We start from the raw sequence: 12,428 nt of genomic DNA on the forward strand, positions 1-12,428 counted from the left end.
TCCATTCACCCCAGGCTTCGGCAAGAACAGCCATCCTTTGTAATAGGATGAAGTAGAGGCAATTAATCACCCTCAATCACCCCGTGCTTTGTACTCTCTTGGCTGTGCAGTCTCTTTAGAGGCGCCTTTTGGAGCCTAAATAGACACAGCACCACAGACAGCTGTGAGGCTACAGGGGAGGGAAGTGCCCAGACAGCTGAACACAAACGTCTATTCAGGAAGGTCCGTCCACAGCATGCCATGCTGCAGAAGCCGAGGGCTAATTCCAGCCTCTTCAGAGCCCTCGTTAAGTCTCTTTGAGTTATAATTACCCCCAATCTGTAGCTACCACAAGGCAGCAATCAGGAAGTTAGACCCGGCCAAGAGAGAACAAGGCAAGTGGAGGCAGACTCAGCGGGCCACTTGCTTGAGGGACAAGAGTCTCAGGGTTGGTCTGGAAGGAAGCAGGCCGGGGCCACCACACTGGGTCTTGTCACCTTGCACCTAAGGAGCTGACATAGATACAGCCTGGCCCCTGGACTCCAGTGTGGCCTGAACTGCTGTTTCAGTTGGCCAGGCCCATGGGATGTCATGGTAGCTCTTGAATCTTGGAGAGCTGGCCACATGATGTAGCCCTCCCGAGATGCTCCCCTTCTAGCCCACAGTGCACACCTTGTTGAGAAAATCACTGAGACTGCAAAATGCCTTCAGTGTTATGAGTGGGTGAGTATTGAAACACAGAGCCCCTTACAGGATGACAAAGGTTCTACAGAGTTAACCAGGCCACACTCTGCTGTCGGCTAAGCTGAGCACCCAGAGACCCTCCCTGGAAGGTGGTGGAGGACTACGTGACAACTCTCTGAATGCCCAGAGCCCCCACTTTCTTTCTGGTAGTCATTTGCTTTTTGCCCTAGTGACAAGACTATCTTCTCTGAGGAGAAACGGAGCAAGTCTGTATGTGGGTCCATGGTCCCATTTGTCGCCACCCTCCACTGGCCCACCCGGAGACTCTTCCTTACCTTGCCAAAGCTGCCCTTCCCAATTGCTCGCAGAATCTGGAAGTGGTCGAAGTTCACTATGGGATGAAGCAAAGAGACAGACAGGTAAGGTAGTGCCAGGCACAAGCCCCACCCTTGCAAAGCACACCCCTGCTTAACAATCAGGAGAGCTCATCATGTCTTTGACTGAACTCCAGCTGTACAAGGGATGGCTCAGACCCTCCTTACAGGATTGCTATGGAGGTGGGGACATGTATACGGCTATGGGCAGGACTGGGGTTAATGAGCCAAGGCAGTCTCCCAGACTTCCTCAGCTGCAAACCCACACCCAGCAACTCCACTGACATCACACCCCATAGAAGATGTGCAACAGGAAGCCCAGACAACACCAGCCCTTACTCTGGGCTTCTCCAGCAACGGGATGGAGCATCCGCCCCACTGGAGGTCACTGGACAGGCCTAGGATTATGGTGGTTCTTGATTGACAGTGGAGAAGGGCACAGGACAACACACAACACAGTGTGGCTGGCCTTTCCAGGGGTCACCAGTGCCTCTTTGCTGCCACAGCCCTGGTGAGCTAGGTACCACCTGACCTTTGATTCTCATACTTCCTGCTGTGCCTTAATCTGAAGCTTTCCCTTGGGCCAGTCTCTTTTGCTGTCCTTTTCTCGGGTAGAAGCTGTGAGGCGGGCTCAGGCCACCTGGATTTCTGTCCAGCACCACTTAGACAGATCCTTCCAACTTACTCAGGGCCAGAGCCTAGGTCCCCACGAATATGACTCTATACTACACCACTTGGAGAGTCTAGCCAGGGCTTTGGCCTTGCTGTATAGGCCCATACCCTGGAGTGGACCCAGGCTGTTTATGGCTCATGGTACATCACATGTTCACCCCATAACCACTTTCTCCCCAGAGATTTTGGGCAGATTCCCACATCTTCCTAGCTTATGGGTATGAGACAGGTGCTCTGCTGCTGCCCCAGCGTGGGGATGTGATTAGTGCAAACTGGGTTAGTTGAGGGGTACGTGAAGTGGATAGGGTGCCAAGCATCCAGGCTGGCAACTGTGTCAGGAAGGCCTGTAGGGAATGGATCCACTTATCACAGATGAGAACACACAGCCATCTTGCCCAATCCTGCACAACACCAGACAGCAGGCCCCAGGCTGGGATCTACTACCCCAGGGCTGCCTAGCTGGTTGCCACCTGCTGGAGACCTCAGCCTCTGCCCACAGTCTGTGTTGCCCTCAGCACCCAGACTCATCTGAACCTCATTCCTCAGCCACTCATCACTTCATTACAGCCTTTTATTTATTTATTTTTTCTTTTGAGAAAACTGCATACTGCAGAGAGGAAGCACTCACAACGGGGTATGTGGCAGCAGCCCCACAGTCCCTCCTACGAGCAGGAAAGTATGGTTGCTGCTTAGGATAAGGCATTGCATCTACAAGCCAGGGCAGGAAGGCTGGTTGCCCAAGCCCATTCATGTGATGGGGACAAAACTAAAAGAATAAAGTGGGGGAGGGATGAGTACATGATGGGTGAGGTGGAAATGTGTAGACACCATTGTACAGAAGCTCCCAAGTGCCTTGCTCTTCTCTTAAGCCCTAGCCTGCCCCACAGGCATGGCTCTGCACAGAGCTATGGAGTGAGGTGAAGGTGCCATATGCTGCAGCCATCACCAGAATCTTTCTAAACCAAGCTGTTTATACTCATCCTTGGCAAATGCACTAGGGCTAACGGGTGATGAGGTGTTCCATAAGGTTCCAGATTTAATGGGCAGGAATTGAGGAAGGGGTCTGGCATCAGGAGAAGAAGAAGCAGGCTAGCACTGGAGGCTAGGCCCCTACCTTGGGGTGTAAGATAATGTCTGGATCTTGATAGAAGAGAACAAGTGTCAGGGATGGGAACAAGCCACAGTGCCTCTTCTGGAAAGTGCGCTCTACCTGTGAGCTTTGGGCCAGGGTCCCTTTCCCTGCCCAAACTGAACTGAGATCCAGCTGCTGCTGCCTAAAGGTCCTTGGCCTCCTGCAATTGTTCATGAGACCCTAACCCACTCAAATGTCAGCTGGAGAGAAGTGTGATGCTCCCTGCCTACCTCCAGATGGCAGCATGGAGTCTGATGAGCCCTATCCCCAGCCCAACAGACTGGGTACCTGGAGTCCAGTACCAAACCACTTGAGAAACAGGTTAGGCATCCCCCTGCCCATGGACAGCTCACTGTGACGTCCCTGACACCCCCCCCCCCCAGCAGCCAGCCCAATGCAGAGCATCAAGTGTCGGCCCAACAGCTAGCTGTGAGTTCACACAGGAACTCAGCCAACATAACTAGCCTTTACAGAGCACAGGCATAGTTTTCTGAGTTTAGTCTTTCCTGGAAAGAAAGGATGGGGGCGGGGGAGAAATACATTAAATAATAGGTCAGAGGCATGTGGGAGTCTCCCAGAAGCTGTCCTGCTCCACGCTTAGACACCTGCATTGCTGATGTCACCATCCAGGTTCGTAGGGATGAAGTCTCCTAGGAAAGCTGGGTGTAGTGGTACACGCCTTTAATCCTTGAACTCAGGAGGCAGATGCAGGTGAATCATTATGAGTTCAAAGCCAGCCTGGTCTAAACAGGGAGTTCAGGTCATCCAAGGATATAGAGTGAGAATCTGTCTCAAAAACAAATAAACAAACACACACAAAAAGACTCCAGGCTCCTAGGAAAGAACTGACAGGAACTGCTAGGATGCAGAGCCAGCACATATTCAGTGAAAGCTGTGCTTTGGGCACTGGCCTATCTGTGGCCTCCCACCAGTCCTCAGCTTCCTATGATGGGCCAGAGGAGCTGCTGCCCATGTCTTTGGGTCCTTGGTTTTCTCCCCTGCCCAGGGCACATGAGGCTCTCGCCTGCCAGCTCCTGCAGTAGGTGAGGGAGCCAGGCAGGCAAGGCACCATGCTGGCTGCAGCTTTGAGTAGAGGCAGGTGCCAGGTGGCTTCAGGTTTCAGTATGCAAGCCTAACAGGCACATTCATCGTGTAGCCAATTCATAAAAACGCAGAGATGCGGCTGCCATGGGAGTTCCCCAGTTAGAAGTCAACGCGGCCAGTACAGGGGAAAGACCCTGTCAAGACGAGGGTACTGAGTTTGTTATTGAGTCAATCCACCTTCATGGTAACATTGGCCAATGGCCACATGAAGATGCCCTTGGTGTGGGAAAAAAAATCCAAACAGAAATTCCTGACTTTCCCCAAACCTGCATCAACAACAGCTTTGTCCTAAGCGGCCAGGCCAGCTCTACTGGCCATCAGTTTGCTAGCAAACTTGGTTGGCTTCACCTCCAAAGATGCTTAGAATCCAGCCCTGCTGCCCATCCCCAGAGGCAGACTCCTCTCTCTCTCTCTCTCTCTCTAGGGTCCCAAGGCAGCCAGGGGTCTGGCTAAATCCCCCCGCAAGACCCAAAAGAAGACTCAAGCCCTGGGTCTCTTCAGTATTTTCCTGAGTGGGGAGACACAGAAGCTCTGGTATGGAAGAAAACACTAGAAAAACAAATAAATGGATGGCAAGGAGGGAAAGGGGGCGCAGACAAGGTCACCACAGGAACACTTTTGAAGATGAGGGCTGAAGAAGACTGCACAGCTGGGTGCAGTGATGCACACCTGTAATCCCAGTACTCTGGGAGGCAGAGACAGGTGAATCTCTGTGAGTTCAAAGCCAGCCTGATCTACAAAGTGAGTCCAGGACAGCCAAGGCTACACAGAGAAACTTTGTCTCGGGTGGTGGGGAGGAGGAGACAATTTGGACAACTCCAATGCTCTTTGCTGTGTAATGGTGAGGTGAGGTCTCCTCCGGTGTTAAACACCTCGTAAATTAGCAAGTAGGTAGAAGGAAACACTAGTTCAATCCCCAACAGGTCCATCTTACATGTACACAGCTCCTCCTTGAATCAAAGCAAGTGTTTGAAGAGGAGACAGTCTTGCACGCAAGGAAGTGGCCCGGCTCAGCGCTCCAGACCTGCAGGTGCTCTTCCATCATACAGCATACTGAAGATCGTGGGCACAGACTCTTCCTGGGGCAGCTAAATATTTCAGAATTGAGGGGTTGGTGGTTTATATATATATATTTTTTTTCATAGAAATCTTTTATTTTGCAGAGTGTGGCTGGAGGCAGTCATTGCTGTATGGGGACAGGTCATCTCTTTCATGCCTACATCTCTGCAGCTACTTTTCTCAAAGACAAGGTGCCATATGAGAGGTAGCAGGGAGCCCCAGTCAAGGCTGGGTTCTCAGCCACTAAACTAAACCCAGCAGGAAGAGACAGGGTATGTCAGTGCCCCAGCCCAGCAACTCAGAGGACATGATCCGGGTTGCCTTCCTCCTCTCTGCTTGCCCTGATACTGCCGGCTGCTCTGACAGTGTGGCCTCCATGGGTGTTTTTGCACCTTTGGATCACGCATGGAGCTTTGGCCCACTGGACCTGTTATGGCAAGCAAGTCAAGGGTAGCTGGAAGGGTACCAGAAGGAGTGATCATTCTGATGGCAATATCAAGACCATGTGTCAGCTAAAAACAGTCAAGAGAAAGCCAAAAGCATCACTCCTTATACAGGTCGCACAAAATACTAAGCAAAACCAACAGGTCTTGTTTGAACACGCTTCTGCTAAAAAACAGACATGACCTGCCTGCAAGTGACCAGGCCAGGCCTCCTCCCCTGCCTCACATGGCACCTAAGCTCTAGCATTGGGTTCGGCACTCGGACTATGGCAGGCATAAAAGCAGTGCCTCCCAATAGCAAAGCAATGCGAGTGCTAAGCCGCTAGGTTCTAAGTTAAAGCACGATCCTTTATTTTATTTTATTTTAAAAATTATTCACTTTACATCCCGATTGTAGCCCCCTCCCTCCTCTCCTCCTGGTCCCACTCTCCCTCTCTCATCCCCCACCTCCTCACCTTTCCTACCTCTTAGAAAAGGGGAGCCCTTCTCCCCTAACATCTGACCCCAGCCTATCAAGTTTCATCTGAACTGCCTGCATCCTCTTCCTCTGTGGCCTGGCAAGGATGCCCCACCAGGGGAAAGTGATCAACAAATGGGCACCAGAGTGCATGTCAGAGGTAGCCCCTACTCCCCATATTATGGGACCCACAAGGAGACTGTGCTGCCTAACTACATCTGAGTGTATGTGGGGGGGGGGTGTCCTTTCTTAAAACAGACAAAAGCATGCCCCTGTGAGGAAGGCAGAGGGAAGATGGTCCCCGGGAAAGTAAAAATAGGCCCTGGGCTGCACCATGAGTCATGCTATTGTTATCGGTGACACAATCAATGCACAGCCTGAAGGCCTCCCCCGCAGGCCTGGAGGGGCAGCTATGCTCTCCACATCCCTGAGACGTCTCCAAACCCAGGAAGTTAAGTGCTAGACAGAGAAAATCCAGGGATAAGGGGTGCTGCCCACAGCGTTAGATGGACCCTAGGCTAGTCATCTATGAGAGCCTCAGCATCCTCCTACAGAGCCAGCCCCTCACCCACAGGATAGTTCCACATGAAGGTGGAAACTGCCTGAAATGACCATAAAAGAGTGCATTAGTCAAATCTGCCATATAGCCCAAGACCCAGAAAACTCTCATGAGGAAAATCTCCCACCCAAAATGACAAAAGGCCTGGCTTGGCAAAGTCCTGTGCCTTCTGTAAAGTGTGTGGCCCAGGATCATAGGCTTCCTGGGGCACAGGCCTTGGTAGGAACCGATGAAGAGTCAGCCAGCCCAACTCTGTCCTGCATGGTACAGGCAGGACCCAGGAGTGGTCCTCAGAGCTGCTCGAGAGTGACAGCTACCCTTCCCAACGGAGGAAGCTGAGTGGGATAGACCAGCCGGCTGGCCAGGAAATTTAGGGTCCTAAGGGGTGAAAAAGAAGAGTATTCTCTGCCCTAGCTGGACCCCAGGCTACCTCTGTCCTCATCCTGAAGATGTCTCTAGCTCCAAGGACAAGATTTCAAATGCAAGAAGTAGGGAAGTTGATGTCCACGCTGGCTGACACTGGACTCTTCAATTCAAAGCATCAGAGATGCAGGCACTTACTACTGTAAGTCCCAAAAGACTCAGCCGCTCCCACCACCCTGGTCCCAGGCAGAGCAGGTGTATAGCCCTCTAGGGCTATGACCTTGTGGCCTGTGCTACTTTCTGGACTGCAGGATGTCCTCAGCAGTCACCCCACTTAGTCAGGCCACATAGGGAAAATGAGCAGACCCAGTCGCCCCAACTGAGACCGCATCTCGGAGATTCTCCTTGCCTGGCCACCTGCTGCTCACCTTCAGGCCTTCTCTCAGAAGCAGAGGAGGTGTGCACCTCACCCCTTAAGAGCCCTGCCCTTGTAGCTTCTGCTCATCTTTGTCTTTAGCCCTGGGGCTGGAGCAAAGACCTCTTCCTTTGTTTCCCTGCAGCAGACAACGGATTTAGAAGTAGCTGAGATAAAGCTAAGGTCCCAAGAGATCCTGGATTCCAGAACAATCCTGGCTTCTCATACCCAGAATCTTGCCAAGGGCCAAGGGGCCTGGTACACCCCCACCCCCACTAGTGTCAGGGGGTGGGCAGTGATCTGGCCCATCCCCACTCTTTTTTTTTTTTTTTTACAGTAAATGCTCCGGGTAATGACTTCCCAGACTGCTCTGCTCACCCTGGCCCTGCCACCTGAGCCAATCTGGAATCCTGTTCCCGTGTTCCATTCTGACAACCCCAGACTGCACCGGAAACTTACATAAATTAATGATTAGGGCAGCAGCCAGATCAATACAATGGCTCTGGCCAGCCACAGCTCAGCTCCTGGGGCCTGTGGGGAAGCTGCCTGGGATGGGCAGAGAGCCTACTCCACAATGGTTGGAATATGGGGTTCTCCCACAGTTGTGGGCAGCACTGCTTCCTCCAAGGTGGCCCAGGGGGCGGCCATTGTCCAGAGCCTTATTTCTCCTAACCCTTCATGTACTCAACACCCTTAGAACCACCAGTACTCTACATTAGACAAGGTCCTATCCTGTTAGTCCCCAGTCAATGGACACAGAAGAACATTCTCTGATTCAGCTGTGTGTCTGTGTGGGTGGCTGTCTGTCTGTCTGTCTATGTGTCTGTGTGTGCATGCATGTATGTGTATGCTTGTGCATGTGCTCATGCGTGCATGGGGGGGCGCATGTATGTCTCTGTGTGTATATGAATATTTGTGAGTGTGTAAAGGGTGTACTTTCCCTGGTCATGATTTCACACTGACACTCAGGGAAGTACCCCTGTGGTAATAACACAGCTGGCTTCAGTCATCACTGGACTTGGATCTCCATCTGCTCCTGGGATCAGGTGTTTTGGGGAGTCAGACAGCCAAACCTACCTGGGTCCCCCTTCTTCAGATTTTGAGCTAAAAAGGCAGGGTAGAGTAGAATTCTTATCCAGGCTCTCCATCCCAGAGACCATAAGGATTTGTGGTCCAGCTGTCTCACAGGATCCCAGAATTACAGACTGAAAGCCTGTGGACTCCCTTGCTGCCTCAGGTTCCTGCCTACCCTGAAACCGATCACAGCCATACAAACTCTCAGCACACCTCACTGCTAGGGTTACCCACACCTCAACCCTGCTCAGGGTCTCTGGAGCCTCCTCCACTGTGAGCCATCCTGGCCTCTTTCAGTACCACAGGAGCCGCTTTCCGGAGCCCAGGAGATATGAATTCCAGGTTTGGAATGTGTGTGCCTTCTGAGTGCTGCCATGGGGTTGCTGGAGTATAGAGGAGCCTCACAGAGCAATAGCCCAACCCAGGGCCTAGAACAGCAGGCAGCTCCCCAGAGTGGTACTAGGAATGTGTTAGCCTCACCATGACTGTATGGAGCAGACAGGTCAGCTGGAGAGGAACCTGGGATGGTCTTGCCATGGATTTGTTGTTATATGGGAAACAAGTCCTCTGCCTGAAACCATGGTTGGAAGGTGGGTGGAGGGAATGTGGCCAGATTAAAGGCTTGAAAGGGTGTGCCCAAAGCTGCCCTTCCATTGACCACTACAGGCCCTGGGTTTCTGCTGTAGCTCCACCAGGCTCCAGGCCACCAGCCCTTGCGTCCCAGGAAGAAGGCAGAGAAGCTCCTGGGAAGAGGCAATAGCCTAGCAGCCAGAGGCAATAGATACTGGACCCCCCAGTTGCAGGCCTGGGCTTGGGTCTCTGCACTTCTAGACCTCTTCGTATGTGGGGAGCCACATCTACTGTGCAATTTGTGACACAGGAGAGGCTGGGGTCCCGGGACTGACCACCCTGCAGGGTTAAGGACAAGCATAGCAAGGGCAACAGAACGCCGGGAAGCTCAATACCTGTACTTCACTCTGATGCTTCTGAAATTGGTCAGGATCTGGGGTAATAGCTGCCAGGAGACTCTGTGGCAAGTGTCTTGCGGGGGTTGGGGATGGGGGGAGCTGCCACCAGGCACTTTCACTCCCCTGTTCCTTCTAGGAGGTGGGGATGAAGGCTTAGCTAATATAGACCCCAGGACGACTGAAGGAGGCAAACCCCAGCACCGAAAGAAGCAAACCTCAGCACCACGTCATGCAGTCTGATGCCCACCACCTCCTCTCCACCATCACCTGCAGACAGTGCACAGTGATGGGGGAGGGAGAGCTGCCAAAGTGGTACCAGCATCTGCTAGTGCAGCAGGGCCTCGCAACCAGACAGGCGTGAACTCACATCTTTTTCTCACACACATTAGCACTTCCACAGAGGCGAAAACACCTTCCCAGACTGTCAATAGCACTTTCCCACAGTCTCTTCTTTCCTGGAATGAAGGGCACACGGGGAGCAACTGGTGCCCTGCCTTCTTCCAAAGCTGCTCACTAAGGACAGGGGAAGCATCTGTGCCCTTTCTCCTTGGCTTGTCAAAGGCAGGAATGACATCGCCCAACACTCACATGTCTGTCCATGGCAGACAGGCTCAAAGCTTTCTCTACCATTCCTCCATGCCCAGCAAAGACAGAAGTTGGGGCTCAGGGATGGTCTCCTGTACATCTTGAGTCCCAGTTGCCAGCCCCTGGCCATGTGTTCCATCAGATTCTCAAAAGGAGCTGCTCACTGCCCCTGATGTTTCCATCTCTGCCCTCCCTACACAGTCTGGGGCACATAGCCATGCATCTGGGTGCTTGCTGTGGACCCCAAAACCATGGTCCCCAGATAGATACCATAGCACCAAGGACTTGGACAAAAAACACTTCCGTATAGTAAAATCTCATCCCACACACAGACCAGGGACGAGAACACGCCATTTCATCACAAAAAAGTTGTGTTCTAAAAATGTCAACAATAAATGGCAGGAAACTATCAACTTGCTAAAAGCAGTCCCTCCACATTGGTCCAAAGACAGGACTTGCTTCCTGAGATCTCTTCAGGACACAGGGATAGCCACTTTCTCCTCTACGGCCTGCAGGACTGAAACAGGACATGGCAGCATTAAATACGGCTGCCATGACACAGAGGGGGCCAGCCACCTCCACCCCTTGGACTCAGAGCAGAGCCACCCCAAAGCAGCTCCTTCATGAAGCCCACACCCTATGCATCCTCCTCCCTGCTAGGGTGCCCTGACTGTAGGACAGCTCACACATATTGGTGGATGGTGAAACTGTGGCCCCTACACATGCCGCAGGCACAAGTACTACACTCAGAACATAGCCTTCTCTACCTTCCCATTAGGGAAGAAGGATCCTAGCTTACCTTGGGTTCTGAGCTCAACCAGAGCCCAGAGGTTCTGCCTGAATGCTGCCTTGGTCTCTGAAGATAGCTCCAGTCACAGAACCAGAAACCCCATAGATGTCTCCAGGAGACAAGGCCGAGTGGCAACCTCCAGCAGAGAGTGGGGGAGAGGAGACGGGGAAAGATCGAGGAAGGAATGGGGGACAGAGAGAGAGAGACAGAGACAGAGACAAACAGAAAGAGAGAGACAGAGAGAGAGAGAGAACTGAAGGAAAGTCAACCCTCAGCACCAAGCCCTGGGATGAATATGACCATGGGCAGCAGGAAGGAAGTGTCTAGGAGGCTGCCAGGCCAGGCCCACCTGACCTAAGGCAGTTGCCCATCAATTCCCAAGGTACCAGGCAAGTTAGGTGGCCCTGGGGAAGCAGGCTACAGTCCTCAGGCGTGTAAGACCATGTGGCCCCACATCTGGGTTTTATCTCCCTGTGCTTTGACAGGTCTTGCCCTGCTTCCCACTCCCACACCCTCCCTATCTCCTTCTGCTGGACGGTTGACCGACTATGAAGCAAGCATCCAAGACTCAGCAAGATGCATCTCCTACATCCATCGACAAGACAGGGAGAGGTTTGCCAGTGCTCAGAAAGTTGCTAAGGCAACGGGCAAAGTGCAGTGTGGGACGAGTCTGTGGAGCGCGTGTGTCTGCGAATACACCAGAGCAGCATGAGACTGCCTCCTCACACTCATACCCATTACAACCCAGGGTCCAGAGCACAAGACAGTCTTACACACTCATAGCACAACTTACACCTACACACTCACACATTCATCTTCCCCACACTGGCACAGGCACACTCACATTCTCACACATGCTCATATGATTTCACACCCACGACATTCACACCCACCCAACATACACAACAGACTCTGTCTGCTCTCCACCCAGTCCGGAAGCCTGTGTGGCCTCATTTCCCACCGGTCCCACTTATGCCCTGCCTGCGACATCCAGGGAACTTGAAACTGTGCTTCAAGCTCCTACGCTGCAGGAGCAGAAAGGGACCAGCAAAGCCCCTTCAAGGCATCTGCCACAGAACCATACCTTTCCATCCCCCGAGCCCCGGCCCCAGTGACTGCTATGCTTCGAGCCTCTGGACCCAATCAGTTGCCCAAACCTCAAGCCAGCTGGCTTGAGAAGTCCTGCCCAGTGTCATGGAAATGTCAGCCATAAACTGATAACACAAAAAAAAGACTGGGCAGGCTAACCCTCCCACAAGACTGGTCAGCTCTGAATCTCAGACTTGGGACCGAAGGGAGGAATAGCTGGGATCCTGGAACCCAGGCAATGTCCTCTTGTGTTCTTGGGGAAAGTCCATGGCAGGCAGAGAAGTCACACCATTTTATCTGATCTTCCTGGCTCTGCCCAGCAGAATCCCAAGAAACAGACACCGCTGAAGTTGGCAAGCCTCCCTTTCATCTCAGCTCATAGAACTTATTAGGTGGGGACACTGGGACATAGTAATCAAGTTAGGAATGTTGGGATCCCCTCCCTTGGGCACAGTCAACAGACTCACACACTCCTCAATTCATGTGGGTTCCTCAACCATTCTGAAACGTGGCATGAAACATTTAAGGCATACAAATAATAATTAAAAAAAAAACATCAAAAGACAAGGCCCAAGGACAGACATACTGATCCAGAGCCTGTGGGCCCCTTTGTACACCCTTTCTTCTCCCCTGACAGCCATCCCTCCCCTAAACCACCCTTAGCTTCCCAGTTTTAGGTCA

The 12,428-nt window shown here is 52.4% G+C and overlaps 1 protein-coding gene across 1 annotated transcript in view; it reads right to left on the minus strand.

Annotated features, from left to right (window-relative positions):
• Stk32c (serine/threonine kinase 32C) overlaps window positions 1–12,428 on the minus strand; it is an 80,704-nt gene that overhangs the window by 33,433 nt on the left and 34,843 nt on the right. Inside the window, exon 2 of the mRNA XM_051145543.1 lies at window positions 999–1,054. Within this exon, the coding sequence (XP_051001500.1) occupies window positions 999–1,054 (56 nt within the window). The remainder of the gene's footprint in view (window positions 1–998; window positions 1,055–12,428) is intronic.

The sequence above is a fragment of the Acomys russatus genome, chromosome 5 (genome assembly GCF_903995435.1).
Source record: "Acomys russatus chromosome 5, mAcoRus1.1, whole genome shotgun sequence".
Lineage (NCBI taxonomy): Eukaryota > Metazoa > Chordata > Mammalia > Rodentia > Muridae > Acomys > Acomys russatus.